Source organism: Mangifera indica, chromosome 20, assembly GCF_011075055.1.
Source record: "Mangifera indica cultivar Alphonso chromosome 20, CATAS_Mindica_2.1, whole genome shotgun sequence".
Classification (NCBI taxonomy): Eukaryota; Viridiplantae; Streptophyta; class Magnoliopsida; order Sapindales; family Anacardiaceae; genus Mangifera; species Mangifera indica.
In genome coordinates this window covers 8852730-8867945 of record NC_058156.1, presented here as the reverse complement: position 1 = coordinate 8867945, position 15216 = coordinate 8852730, and the positions used below count along the sequence as shown (strand labels likewise).

The 15216-nt window shown below is 31.3% G+C and overlaps 2 protein-coding genes across 3 annotated transcripts; one reads left to right on the top strand and one right to left on the bottom strand.

Moving 5' to 3' along the window:
- The first annotated feature begins 69 nt into the window (after nucleotides 1–69).
- On the top strand, nucleotides 70–3748 carry LOC123203870 (SNAP25 homologous protein SNAP33-like). Its single transcript, XM_044620334.1, has 6 exons — nucleotides 70–249; nucleotides 1370–1912; nucleotides 2440–2533; nucleotides 2706–2836; nucleotides 3201–3298; nucleotides 3503–3748. Exons 2-6 carry the CDS (start codon nucleotides 1418–1420, stop codon nucleotides 3600–3602), a joined length of 918 nt encoding a protein of 305 aa, XP_044476269.1. The 5' UTR covers nucleotides 70–249; nucleotides 1370–1417; the 3' UTR covers nucleotides 3603–3748.
- A 1832-nt stretch (nucleotides 3749–5580) lies between these two features.
- On the bottom strand, nucleotides 5581–10999 carry LOC123204673 (heparanase-like protein 1). Of its 2 annotated transcripts, XM_044621454.1 has the most exons (10): nucleotides 10814–10999; nucleotides 9156–9411; nucleotides 8996–9032; nucleotides 8645–8828; nucleotides 7943–8091; nucleotides 7622–7855; nucleotides 7095–7284; nucleotides 6868–6993; nucleotides 6653–6752; nucleotides 5581–6300 (listed from the first exon to the last, which is right to left on the bottom strand). In XM_044621454.1, exons 2-10 carry the CDS (start codon nucleotides 9360–9362, stop codon nucleotides 5902–5904), a joined length of 1626 nt encoding a protein of 541 aa, XP_044477389.1. In that variant the 5' UTR covers nucleotides 9363–9411; nucleotides 10814–10999; the 3' UTR covers nucleotides 5581–5901. The 2 variants fall into 2 exon arrangements, with proteins under 2 accessions (XP_044477389.1, XP_044477390.1); XM_044621455.1 differs by lacking the exon at nucleotides 10814–10999 and having other exon boundaries at nucleotides 9156–9430.
- Nucleotides 11000–15216: the final 4217 nt, after the last annotated feature.

Genomic DNA, 15216 nt, shown 5'->3' with positions numbered 1-15216 from the left:
CTGACTAAATCTCAGGGTGTCTAGAAATATTCAAAGCAAAGAAAATTGAAAACCCTTTTGAATAAATTACGAAGTCTATTTCCCTCTAGAGTAACATTTCTTAACAGTTTCTGCAGTTTCAAAAGTCTTCACTTGACGCGATTTATACGTGGTTTTCTCTCTTCAATCTTTGTTTCCTACTTCCCAAATCGTGGCTTGGTCTCTCTTGCTTCTTGATTTTTGCAAGATTTTTCTCTAATCTTTTTTCAGGTAAACGCCGTGATTTTTATGATTCTCTCTTTATCTTTGCTTCAATCTCGGTTTTTGATTCGTTTGTTTTGATCCTGCTTCGTGTTTTTCGGTTTACTTTGATTTATGCTATATGGGTTTGTTTTGATTTTCTTTGTCTTTGTCTTGTTTATTTATTTGTGCTTTCTTGGTTTCATCTAACGGTCAATTTTCTCTTTCCTTTACTTGGGTGAGTTTTTGATATCCAAATAAAACCCATGTTTTCTTCTTCTTTGAATTTGATGTTATTTGTGTTTTTGTTCTTGATGTTTCAGATGCCCTTTAGTTTATATCTCAGTGGGTACTTTTTTTTTTTTTTTTTAAAAAGAATTTTCCTTTGTTCAAAATATTTTATCAACACTTGTAAATTAAGGTTGTTTCGCCTCCTCATTTTCTTTCTTGTTTCTGAGAAAATTGGAGAAAAGTTTGTAATTTTGTGTATTTATGTTCGATGGTTTTTTTGAACAAACTACAAGTTAAATCAGTTAGATGATCGTATTGCACTTATTTCATCTGATTTTTCTAGACATGTTGTATCTAATTAGTTAACAATTCAGAATCATGATCTCTTAACCCGTCCCATATCTGTTGTTTTTCTTATGAATAGAAATGAAGCCCATGAGTTTGGTAATTTCTGATTGTGTGTTCTTTTTTGTTGGAATATGATCGATAATTTACTTTCTGTTTGCTTTTAGTCTTTTTGTTATCTTCTATGTCTCTTTTTCATAGTATTCCCATCTTTTATTAAGTATATATAAAGGGAGAAAAAAATGGAATATGAAGGATCTATGCCAGTAAGTTAGTAAAGTTTCAATATCCTGGTTGTCTTCCAAGTAATATTATGGAGACCTCTTTCAACTTTACCCTTATTTCTGCCTTTCCTGATCCAGGGTTATAATTTTAGACTTTCAATTTCTTTCATTTCTCTGACAAGACTTTTTCTGATATAAATTTGCTGTTCTGGCTTTAATTCCCATTGATGTTTTTCTTGTTTGAATTTTCCAGTTTTTGTGTTCTTAAGTAATACTTGACAACCTGTAATGATTGTAACTGTTTATATCACCGTAGCAATCTCACTGAAATTCTTTCTTGTTTTATCCAGGAACATTAATTGATTAGTTTACTGATTCAGTTAGGATTCTACTGAAGAATGTTTGGCTTAAAGAAATCTCCCATAAGGGTTGGTAAGCATAACTCAGCTGATTCTGGGTATAAGGCTTCTTCTCTCTCCAACCCTTTCGACTCTAACAATGAGTTGGACAATACACATACTCTTAAACCATCAATAAAGACTTCTTCTAAACCCAACCTAACTACCCCAAAAGTGAGCACCAATCCTTTTGATGATGATGAGATAAAAGTGACCACTTCTGGATCCTCATATTCACGTAATGCTGCTGCCAGAAACAGATACAAGAATGATTTCCGTGAATCAGGTGGAATAGAGAACCAGTCTGTGCAAGAATTGGAGGACTATGCTGTTTACAAGGCCGAGGAGACTACAGAGGCAGTGAATGGCTGTCTGAAGATTGCTGAAGAGATTAGAGAGGATGCGACAAAAACTTTGGTCACTTTGCATCATCAGGGTGAACAAATTACCAGGACCCACCACACTGCTGCTGACATTGACCATGATCTTAGTCGGGTATGGATTTTCATTTTAAGTTAAACAATTAACTTCGAGGGGGAAAAAATTCATGAAGTATATGCTTCCCTTGGATTTATTACTTTGTGATATGCACATTATCACTATTAATGCTGGCATTTGACTTTATGGTGGTGTTAGAAAGCATTTGACTAAAATGAAAATGTCTTGTTCCTTTAGCCATAAATTTAAAGCAATTCATTCACCTTTGCCTTCTAATTTTTGTCCACATTAGTGTCAATGTTATGTTTACAGCTGATTGCTTGCAAGTCCTTGTACATTAGCCTCATTATACTGATGTGCATCATCTGAGAAGAAGGGCAATGAAGAATAAGTTCTGAAATCGTGTTGCTGTTTAAAACATCTAAACATGCGCTTTTAGCTAATCATTTTTCTAGTTATATATTTCTTGGTTGACCTAGAAAGTACTTTTTTTTTTCCTGGTTTTTTGAACTGTTTTCTGGTTTCTTTGAATTGATCTTATGTACTCTCAAAAACAATTTATGACTGTTCAATGCTGATATCAGGGTGAGAAACTTTTGGGAAGCCTTGGGGGCATGTTCTCTAGGACTTGGAAGCCAAAGAAAACTCGCCCAATTATGGGCCCTGTCATAACAAGAGGTTTATTTTTCTTCCTATTTTCATGATCCATCCACTTATTTATTTTATTTTTCAAAAAGAAGATTCATGGAGGCCCTTTCATGAATTCATTTGTGTTTTCATTCTTTTTACTTTCCTGTTTTTACTTATCTTTCTGTAGCGTATAGTATGTGTAATTTGCTTAGTTGTGCAGATGATCCAGTACAAAGAAAGGGTAACCACTTGGATCAAAGGGAGAAGTTGGGACTAAATCATGCGTCCAGGGGACAGTCAAATACACGAGCACCTTTGCCTGAGCCGACAGATGCTTATCAGAAAGTCGAGGTTTGTGTAAACATGTCTTTTTTATTATAAAGTACCATAGTCTTTGGTGATGCTTACAATGAGTAATACTACATTTACAAACAAATTGTACAAACCAGGATGGCAGCATATACTTGAATGATTTTGAAGTGAGAACAAAAGTAAACAGTTACATGATCTAATCATAAGCTATCACATTAGTTTTTTTTAGATAAGTTTGTATAATTTGTTTATACGCATAATTTTACTCAATTACAACATGCATGAGAATTTCTGCCTCTGGCAATAGAAATCAGATTTGATTTATAACATTTCCAGCTGCCAAACACAACATGCATGCATACTTGATCTCATTCTTTGTGTTTTATCTTTTATCGAACCACAGGTGGAAAAGGTGAAGCAGGATGATGCACTTTCTGAATTAAGCAATATTTTGGGAGATTTGAAAGATATGGCTATTGATATGGGGTCTGAAATTGATAGGTAAGTTGTGTTGATTTGATCATTTAGAATCCCCACTCTTCATCCTTTCATTTATAATGCCAAGTCTTTTTCTGCATCCCTAACAGCCCATATCTGACTTGACTTGTAACTTTTTAATGGTGTTTTCTGGGTAGATTCTCAGCTTTGTTTTGCATAAATAGCTGGATGTATGTCTAATTGTGAATTCAAATGATCTTATTGCAGTCAGAACAAAAAACTGGATCATATGGATGTTGATGTGGATGAGTTAAATTTCCGAGTGAGACAGGCAAATGCACGAGGTCGTCGTTTACTTGGAAAGTAGAAGTACATGCCTTATTCGGATCTGGGCTGTTACGCATATATGGATCCAGATACAGATTTGTAGTTCATGTATTTTCACTTCTAATAATTTTTGTCTGATTTACAGTATGACAAAAGTACTGAGTAATCCATTTTCAATTTACTATTCTTGGATTTGTTATAAAGCTCCACATCTTCATCTTACAACATTGCAACATTAGCTAACCCTGGTGCATAATTCACTGGATGGAACCTCCTGTATATGGAAATATAAGCCCATAAAAAGATACATATATATTCTAATTAAAGTTCTCTAGTTGTCAAATCTCGTTTCTTTAAACCCAGATCAGTGGAATGCCAGATCAAAGTTCATCGTTATCACGACAATGATAATCATGTAGTGACACTGCAGTGAAGCTAAAAGGCAACAAAACAACCATCAATATTGCAAGCCCGAGCTAGAACACACGAGTCCGAACACTAAAATTATGAAATGAGTTGAACACGAACATGTGTTTAACAAGCTCGACGAGTCTGAACTCGAGCCCGAGCTTGGGCTCATAAAAAACGAGCTGAGTCTTGTTCAGGCTCAGTTCGACTCATATCCAACCCTAGATACAAGCATAAATCTCAACTCGTGTGGGTGCCATTACACTGGAACACATCATAATAGAGCTAGTTGCGCCTAAGGCTGGTGTGGGTTTTGGCTCCTCTCTGTGAGAGAAACTGAATTATGATTTTCATAAAACGTTGCGTTTCATTTCTATGGTTTTACCCATTCTTTCAACATACTTATTAAATGATACGACTCTTATAATACGATAATTTTTTTTGTCAATAAGTATATTTATGTAACACTTTTTATAATAAAATATATAAAATTAATATAGATTGATATAATTTTTTTTTTTTAAAATAAAGTTATAATGAGGATATATAGAAAAAAATTTTAAATTTTTAAAAATATATATTTTTTTAAAAATAATGATATATTTATTAAAATTTTTTACTATTTTATTAATATTTTATTATATTATTTAATAAAAAAATCTATAACATGATATGTAATACAAAAATGTTGATTTTTGATACATAATACAATATACAATTCAACTACCATATTCACCAGGCTCAAGAAAAGCAAACAAGCCACTTGTTTATTATCAATATTTTTTCGTTAAATAAATGAAAATATTGTTCTTTAGACCGTGATAACGTCGAAGCCAATGACACTTAGGGCAAACTATGGGATACAGTTTGAAGCACACAACCAGTTGCTAGGAAGAATTTCAAATAAGTAGTATTATAGATACAAATAATAAACACAGATTTACGTATAAATGATAATATATTATTATATGATTAAACTTTAGTTTATTTTTAATTTAAAATTATTCAGTTACTAAATTACAAAATAATATATTATCATTTGTATATAAGTTTACACTTATTTGTTTATTATATTAGCATCCTTTCTTGACAGAAATATTATCAAAGATAATATACCATATAATATAAAAAATATTTTAATTACTATTTTCACTTTAAATATTAAAATATTATCAAAGACAATTTTAATTATTATTATTATTTTATTCTTATTTATTAAATTTTTAAGATAAAAATATTTTTAATTTTCAATTAAAATAATAAATAATATAAAAAATACCAAAATATTTTTTCAGTTAAATATTATTTTTCATGTTACTTATTATATTAATTAAAAATAAAGATTTTTAATCTTAAAAATTTATTAAGGATAGAATAATTAAAAAATTAAGATTTCCTTAGTAACTTTAAACACATCATAGGGAGAATTGATAATGAAATTACTTTTTATATTATCTGTATCATTGATAATAAAAACATACCGTAATCTTTTATAACTTCCTAATCCAACAAAGTAATCCAAATGATAAAAGAATGATTACTTGAGAAGGCATTTGGTAACAAACAATAAAAGTAATTTATCTTTTACCATCAAACAATTAGCACCCAAATAAAAGTCAGATGCCTCAGGGGCGTTTGATGATAAAAGATAGATTATCTCAGAGGCATTTAGTAATAAAAGATAAGAGTTGCTAACTCTTTTCAAATTTCATAGTAAAAAACTACCAAAATACCCAAAAAAAAAAATATTTCCTTTCCATTCTCCTTAATCTAATCCCCTATATTTATTTTACCAATAAGGGGAATATAATTACAATTGCTCCAATCTACAATACCATACACTTGAAAAGCTTCTAACTGAGAAGCTGGACTTGCACACACAGACATTTTTCTTTATTTCTTTCTTTCAGGGGGAGTGCAACAATATACTGTCATCCCCGGATGCAAGCCGGTGCGTCAAAGTTTGGGAATACTATGAATGCAATCGAAAAAGGAGAAATATATATAGGAGAATTTACCTCAACATAAACTGGATTCAATCTTGGGATGCCTCCGTCCTTGGTGAGCTCGAGAGGAATTCCATTTAGAACCATGGTCTGGCTCTGGAGGTAACCGTCTTTAGGAGTTAAATGGTACTCCTCTCTGAATAACGGTTCTTCCGATGATTTGTCACCAACCCATGAAACTGTTTTCTTCAAACTTCGCATCAACGGACTTTCCCGGTTGATGTCTCTGCCCCTCACAACCAAATTCATGTTCATACTATTTTGAACTGTGGCAGTGTAATCAGTCTGATTGCTTAGATTTATCAGGAGAACAGTTATTCCCTCCTGCAAAAAATGATTCATGCCATCAATAAGTTGTTAATTATGATCAATCTATATGAGATATTTAATTAACACAGCCCCTAAATAAGTCATGATAGGAGTTGAGCCCATAACCCACAGGTCTCAGATTGAAACCAGGCTGCTCTTCTTATATAAGCTTCATTTGAATAATCCATACAAACCTGAACCCGTGCAATCGTCAACCGAAAAGTAAATAATGTGCCCAAAATTTGATCCTGTTGCTTCAAAGATCTCATGAGAATCTCGGGCCCTATGAGTTTTAACTCATACATCACCGCTACATTTTACCCTAACCAACACACTGTAATAAAATTAAAGAAAAGAAGAGCCTTACTCTCCCCTTTGAACAGTGGGCATAAGCTCGAAGATATGGAGAGGCATCAGTAGCAACAGCCAGCACACCTTTTCCCATAAGTCGATGCCACAACAAGGCACTGTTTATAAACCATATATCCGACGGAATGTAAAATTAGCATAAAATAACATAAGAAGTGCTGTAATAACTTTTTGTCATCGAGCTCCTGAAAACCTCAAATCTCATGCTCTTGCCTGTAATAATCAGGGTTTGGGATGAATGACGTTGCATTGAGAAGACCATAGTTCCCACCAATCAGAGTCTGCCTACAATATACTTTCGTATTGTACTTGGATGCCATTCCAAGCTGATCTAAGTACCTGAGGCAATATGGAAACAAACATAAATTTGCCTTTCACTATGATAAGAAATATCACTACAATGATGACAAATAATGAAAGCAACGAGGAGCCGATGGTACCAGAAGCTGTTCACAAATGTGTTCGACACATGACGACCGCCACTGTTATACGCCCCGCCAGATTCTCCGACCCATGCACAAGCCCAAGGGCCATTCTTTTCAATAGTTTGTTTAAGATTGCTAAATGTTTCAGACACTAGGCTTAAGTGATGGGGGTCCAGTATCTTACTCACAAGATTGGGATCAACACCTGAAAACGGAAAAAGGACCAATAAATAGAGATATCCATGTCTGCATAATAAAATCATGACAATTCTTGGATTTTCAGAAGAACGAAATCGACTGGAGTTTCTGAAATGTTATCCATACATCAGGAATTTCGCTTTCAAATTTCAACAAGTATAATTTACCTACAGAGAACCAACTATAAACTAGTCAAAAAATAGCTTTTACACTTGCAAAAATAGTTTTATAGCACGTATAGGACCAGTTAAAACATGATATTTCTGCAAATAGAACCGATGCATATGTTTATACATCAAATGTTCAAAACAAAAATGAATTAACTCATTACCACACTAGCTCACCTGCGCCCAAATTGTATATATGATGAGTCACAGTATTGACCACACCTGGACCTGAGACCTGGAGAAGCTTAGAATACCATACACCATCAAAGAATCCTCCAGGTGCCACAAGCTTTGGCTTCATAGAGGAGTCTTTGTATATAATATTGACAATATTGTTGAGGTTGATCAAGTCTTTCCCATATAGTTCAGCATTGACACTTGCACCAACGCCGCTTCCACTCAGCTCATTTCCTATAACAAGAATGTGGGGATAGAGATGAGACAAGGGAATAAGCAAAAGGAAAAAAAAACATGCGTTGTCTTAACCACATTATATACCAAATTCCCACGAGTCAATATGGTATCCCTTTGAAATAGTATATTTCATAAAATCACGAGCGTTGGTAGGATCCCAAGCTCCACCCCAGGCACTCTTCTTGATTTGATGCCTCCCATATAGTGCATTCAAGCCAAATGTTACAATGGCCCTGAAATATTAAGATCAAATAGACAATCGCAGGATTAGCATTGTGGGTGCGAACATGAAAACTTACCATAAACTGTATCATAAATTGGTATAATATAAAGAAAAATGAACAAAAATCAAAATCTGGACAAAAAACTACAGGGTTTTTAAACAGAATCAAATATACGATATTATAAGAAAATAGAATGGAGAACAAGCACCATAAAGTGCTCAAAGAAGGATCTTTTCTGAACTTTTTTATCCAGGAATACAGGAACGTTTGAAGGAGAAGTTTTCAATAAAAAAAATTTCCATAATTTTCAAATACATTAGAATAGCCATGTTTTGAGCTAAATAAAAATACTATCATATGTAGAAACCTAGTACCACAAACAGGACACTTTTCTATCTTAGGTTATGTTAAGTGAAAAGTCAAATAGATACACTTGATCCTTACCTTGACACTATCAACATTAGTAGACTATCTAAAGCATGTTGGCAAATAAAAATTAAAAATTGCTTGTGGACAATACAGATTGACGTGTAATTAGTATAGAAAATGCTTCATAACTTACCCGGTTGAATTAAATAGATGGTTCAGCTTATCCCACCTATCCATATGTAAACATCCCTTTGAAAATCCAAACAGCCCATCTTTCATCTTTCTGAATGGATGACAAGGAGTCTTCAAATCTCCAACATCATACAATACTTGGTCTTGCAATGAACCTCCAATTCTTATCCTCAAACTCTTGAAAGCTATCATGTCAACAATGTTTTAAGGGTCAGATCAAGTCCCTAGATAAAAGTATTCTTCGAGATGCAAAATTTGCAAATTACATTTAACAAAGATTGTTACTCATCAGACTTAAACTATACTAGATTACTGTAGCAACAATATTCTTTTCTAGATGACACAAATATACCTTGGATAGCTTTGATTAGCAATGGATGAGATAAGTCCTGAAAAAAAGAAAAAAAAGAACTCCATTGAGCTATTATCTGAAAAATTTTAATAACCGTGCAGATAATCACAAGTAAGCTGGATTTAGTCTCAAAAAGAAGTTTATCTTTCTTAAGCCTCACCAAATTTATTGCAGATGTATTATGCCATGGACATTGATTGTAGTTACACTTATCATGAGGCCACCAATCTAATGTAGCACAGATAAAATTATTGTCATTTGTGGCAATTGTCGCAGTTCCATCAACTAAGATTGTAGGATGTGTCACTTCTTGTGCCAAAATTGCAGGGAGAGAAAACAGGAAGAAAAAGGAGAGGACGATCCTCATGGTAATTATATTAGAGCAGTTTCACCGGCAACTCAAGCATTCACACAAACTGCAGCCAAACAAGAAATGTAAATTTGAGGCAGCTCTTCTATATGATATTGTGCTGTTACTCCATGTTTCTCGAATGAGAAGGAATGGAATAAGCAACGTCAAGCTAACTGCATAGCATAAAAAGATAGAGTTTGCCACAAACGTTTGTCACAAGCAGCAGAACTTATTATGCAACCTTTCATGCTATTATGTACATAAAAGAAATCAAAAGCCAAAGTTGAGTTTAAATATCCTTGAAGAGAATAGAAAAGCAGAGCAAAGGCCAAATGTATATGACAGAAATTGAAAAGGTATATATCTATTAACATAAGTACTACAATATATTTTCTACTATGAATACATATTTGGTCATGTAAAACGATAAGAACTCTCCTAATAGAGAAATGGGATTCAACATAAGAAATGTAAATTTGGAGAAAAGATGGAATTTCTACTTATTGATTTTTTTGTGTACAGGCTACAAGTTTATATATGCAAAGCTTATGACAATGAAAGAGACAAGAAAAAAAAAAAAAGAAACTATATATAGAAGATCAAGGAAATCACATCAATGAATCAAGGTGATTCTCTACAAGAAAGTTTATGTCTTAAAGTATGATGTAATCACAGAAGGAAAAAAAAAAACCACCGACAAAAGAGTAACAATGTTTCAACAGAAACCAAACGAAACATTTATTAAAATGGGGTACCCAGATTGAAATATAGCATCAGCAATCAGCACATAAATATCCAAAATGAATGAGTACAAGTGGGTCATTTCTCTCAACTCAAACCTGTGTTATAGCTTATGAATATAGCAAGAATATCTAGAAACTGTAATCCCAAAATATACAAGCATAATGAAGTGCAGAAGAGAAAGAGTTAAAATTCCTCAATAGACACAGAATGATAGATATCAAAACGGGGTCCCCAGAAAGCGGGTAAATTCTCTAAACCAAAGAATTATTGTGCTGTAGTATGAAAATCTAGGAATTGTAATCCCAGAATATATAGCAAAATAAAGTGCAAGAAAAGTGGTTGAGTAAAATATACACAGCAGATCACAATTATCATTGATCCTCAATTCCAGAATAAAGGAAGGCAGTTTATGAAGAGGTTCTTCTATCTAATCCTGCAGTGAAAATAACTGATCCGATGGTTCTCGTTCTCTCGTATCAAACACTATCAAACTCAGTTACTACCATAATTGTTAGTATAAGTACAAAGCCACTCAAGCCGCAATTCAAGAAAATCAAGAACATACTATTTATATAGAAACCATAGATGCAAAATTTCAGCACTTGCATTACAATCTCTAAGCTCAAGCTCAAAGTTCCCCCCATGAAACACATTCTCACCAAATCTAAAGCTATCCACAACAAAATTTACAACAAACAAGTCCAACCCACACGAGAACTAACCTCAAACCAAGAAAATCCAAAATCAACAACAAAATTGAAGCTCAATCCAGCAGCAAGTTCCCCACTTATTTTAGGTATCTCAAACCAAGAATGGACCTGGTTTAGTTAACCAAGGGTGAAGCTTTTTCTCTCTCATCTTGGCATTTAAGACACTCCAATCGACATCAAAAGACACGACAGGCATTTTGCACTGCATGTGGCTTCAAATGCGTGAGTCACAGATTTGTCGGCTTGGGGGTAAACCGCACAAAAATTTGGCGCAAGCATGAAACTTTTTGTGGCGTTAGGTGAGCTAATACAATTAAGTATCTTGTTGGAAAAGTTAAAAACAAAAAAAAGATATATATATTAAGGTCCACTTCTAAAAACTTAAAATTTCATTCACAAATTGATTTTTAATAAAATTTTTAATTAAAATTAGATATAACATTATTATTTTAATAATAATATTAAAAAATATAATTTATTATTTATTATTTTTAAATTTTAAAAATTAACACTTTTACTCTTAATTAAAAATTTCTAATATCAAAAAGTGACAATTCCCCCTCCCAAAAAAAACCTTTCCTCTCTCCTCTAGCCACCGACGACCTCTACAAAACTTTTTAACATCTCTTTGACCACCTCTTTGGTCTAAATTCATTTGGATTAGACAAAATCCAAACGATTTAAACAATACAGACACTATCTAAACGATGCCTTCATCGTCCAGATTGTTTGGATTTATCTAATTTAAATGAATTCAGACCAAGATGGTGGTTGGAGATGGATTAGAGAGTATTATGGAGATCATTAGTAGTCAAAGATATCATCAGAGAGTAGTAGAAAGAAAACCTTAGGTTTTGGGAAAAGGGGGAATACGACTTTTTAAAACTAAAAAACTTTGATTAAAAATGAAATTATTAGTTTTTCAAATTTAGAGGTGAAAATTAATGAATTATATATATTTTTAATATTATTATCAAAATAATTATTTTAACTCTTACCTAACTTAAAATTTTAGTAGAAATTAATTTATAAACGAGTGTTTAAATTTTCGAAAGTTATCGTTTAACAACTAGATTACACTATACCATGGGTGGGCCATAGTCACTTGGCCAAAAATTAATCGTATCATTGAAAAGGTGTGGCTATGTATAGTACTTTTCAAAGGGTTGCTGAGATTTGAAGTCATCTTGAACAGAATACGTTTTGTCTGTCTTCAAGTTTTGCATTGACCAATTATCACTTTTACCCAATTAGGGTTTTGCTTCTTGCGGGTGCCTTCTTTCAACAAACTCCTATCTAAATTCAATCCGTAATTTTCTCCTCATTTTCCCATTATTGACCGTTGATATCATTGTAGATCAACAACAAATCACAAATCAAAATCCTTTTTTTTTTTTAAACAAATTTTTAAATAATAAAACTATGTACATTTAAGTTAGTTTTAAATACATAATTGTATTCTAATTAATTTTTTCTTGAATATAAAGGGTCGTTTAGTTCCAATCAATAAAAATTATCTTGGTAATCTATATTTTATTATTTACATTATCTTATTTGATTTATCAGTAATAAAATATTATAGATGTGATATATAATATAAGTGATAATTTGATTACTACTTTTACCTTAGATATTAAAAGATTACTAAAGTAATCTTGATTTTATTATAATTATATTCTTATTATTAATTTTTAGGATAAAAAAAGTACCCTCATTTTCAATAATATAACAAGTAATATAAAAAATATCTTAAAATAATTTTATTCAAGGGTATTTAAGTAAATTAATGTACTAATATTCTATTATTATCTATAATTAAATATAATAATAATTTATACTTACTAATTTTTATCAAATATAGTAATCATTTATACTCAATAATCTTTTAAGTAATTTATCTTTAAGATAATTTTTTTAATTTTGATAATAAAATATTACCCAAACCAAACACTGTCTGAAGATTTTAGTCACCCTTATTCTATTTTTATTGAAAAATCTTATCTCTATTAAAAAAGGAACACTCAGTTTTGTTGTCATCTCTAAATACAAGCCCTAGATTGTGTATCTTGATTTATAATAGATAAATAAGTGAAGAAAAACTTGGTCAAAATTAGTCAACACAAATGGCCAACCACCTTGAGGATTATAAAATTAAAATTATGATTAGATTTATTCATAATTTAGGTTTGGTTTAAAGTTACAATAAAATTATGTGTACTTATTTTGGGTATACAAATGTGTACACATTTATATGTGTTATTATGTGATTGGATGACTTTGAATTAAGAATAAAACAATAACCAATCATATGATGATACATATGAGTATGTATACATTTATGTATTCAAAATAGGTACACATAGTATTGCTCTTAAAGTTATTAATTAATTTAGGCTTATAGGAATGTTTGACTATTTCTATAGTGCTGGTGGTGCTTCTTTACCTGTTCCTTCATCTTCTCCATTTCTCTATCCTCTTCTTGTCTTATCTGCTTAAATATTACATAAAAATAATATTATGATAAATAATTAAAAATATAATAAATATTTTTATAAATTAAATTTTAAAAATAGGTATTGAACTAGAAAAATACAAGATAAAGCTAAACGAAAATAATGTATATCTATCTGTATCTCTACTTTTGGGACTTGTTTTTATTTTTATTCCCACTTACTCCGAGATTTTCCAATATTTTATGCTACATTTAAAAATTACAAAAATGCATTCAAATAAAAATAACTATAATTTATAATTACAATAAAATTATGTATACCCACTTTGAGTATATAAATAAATACACATTTATGTATGTCATTATGTGATTGAATGACTCTGAATTAAAGATAAAATAACACTTAATCACATGTAACATATATAAATATATACTCATTTGTATATTTAAAGTGGTTATGCATATTATAGCTCTTTAGAGGTATTCATCACTAAGAGGAGGATTTATGGAAAAAAAAAGTTAGATATAATTCTTATGTTTAAATTATATTGATACAAAACCACTAACTATTCAGAAATATCACATGAGAGTTGTGATTAGAGTGTTATAGATAGTGTCTATACGTTGTTTGGTCATAGGAGCAAAACCTAGGATCATTGCAATGTTATTTACTCTTCTTTACAAAACGTTCATAAAGATAAATTACATAAGAGTTATAAAATTTCTTAGTATGAATTTGTATAATACGTTGTGTGGGATTGCTTATAGTCTTGGAAGATAAGAGAGTTTCTCTATGATTATATTTTTTACTTCCCTTTCTTAATTCTTTTTCTTCGGTTTATATACTTGGAGTGAAAGGGTGATATTGTCAAAATAGAGAGGCAACAATGTAGTTACGCTTATACGAGAAGCTCAATCCATGAATGGTATCGATGACACTTATAGTTTTTAGAATGAAGGTAATGCCACCGTCATGTTATCATGGTGTTATGTCGTAATCATTAACAATTGTGTTTGTATATTTGCTCTTATGGTAGCTAATACTCCCACTCGTAGTACCAAGGAGGGCATGTGCTATAGTGCATTTAGCAAACATGTTACATTGTTCATTTAGGGAGTACTCAGATATAGTATCTTGACTCTCGTCTTGAAATGATTTTAGAAGGGTATACCTATCCGCATAACAAATTTCGTAAATTTGTAAAAGTGAACTTTTTGACTCATTACTAATTACAAATTCAATGTTGATTTATTAATTCATTAACTTATATTAAGGAAGTAACATAAGAAACATATTGATTATTAAAAAAAAAACTAAATTAAAAAAATTTATCAATAGAGAAAATTTGAGTAAAATATAATACAAAATAGTTTAAAAGATACAACGATTATGATAACGAGGAAGAAGATAAAATTATTAGTAGGACAATATACCTATTCATATGAGTAAAACAATATATGATCATGAATGCCCGTTTATAGAACTAAAATAACATAAATACCCTTGAGTTGTGTGCATTAATGAGGATTGAATAGGTATAGTTTTATATGGTTGGAATTAAAGCAAATTGATGAGAGATGTGATCGTGTGGATGAAAACACAACTTTTGAGATATTATTTTATTTTTAATTTAATATTAATTTTTTGGTATATATAATTTTATTATTTTTATAATCATAAACCATCGATAATCTATTAGAGTGAGTCAATTGTTTGGCTTGAATGTCATTTTTTTTTTTCAGCATTTTTTTGCCCTGTTGATAAAAATGTCATAAATTTAAGTGACAAAGATGTTCTTTGGCGTTAGGAGGTAATTTTCTCAAAAAATGGGTGGGAGAGGGAATTTTTCCTTACCAAACAAAAGGGGCACAATTGTAAATAAAAAAAGAGCAAGGGCATATTAGTAAACTAGTAGTTCTTAATTATGATAATATTTTTCTTCCCCTCTGCTTTGAATATGGA

Coding starts and splice junctions, on each gene's coding strand:
- LOC123204673 (XM_044621454.1), bottom strand. CDS start 9,362: ATGAGGATCGTCCTCTCCTTTTTCTTCCTGTTTTCTCTCCCTGCAATT. Junction 9,033..9,155: donor ATACATCTGCAATAAATTTG/GTGAGGCTTAAG, acceptor TCTTTTTTTCAG/GACTTATCTCATCCATTGCT. Junction 6,994..7,094: donor ACATTTGTGAACAGCTTCTG/GTACCATCGGCT, acceptor ATATTGCCTCAG/GTACTTAGATCAGCTTGGAA.
- LOC123203870 (XM_044620334.1), top strand. CDS start 1,418: ATGTTTGGCTTAAAGAAATCTCCCATAAGGGTTGGTAAGCATAACTCA. Junction 1,913..2,439: donor TTGACCATGATCTTAGTCGG/GTATGGATTTTC, acceptor TGCTGATATCAG/GGTGAGAAACTTTTGGGAAG. Junction 3,299..3,502: donor ATGGGGTCTGAAATTGATAG/GTAAGTTGTGTT, acceptor ATCTTATTGCAG/TCAGAACAAAAAACTGGATC.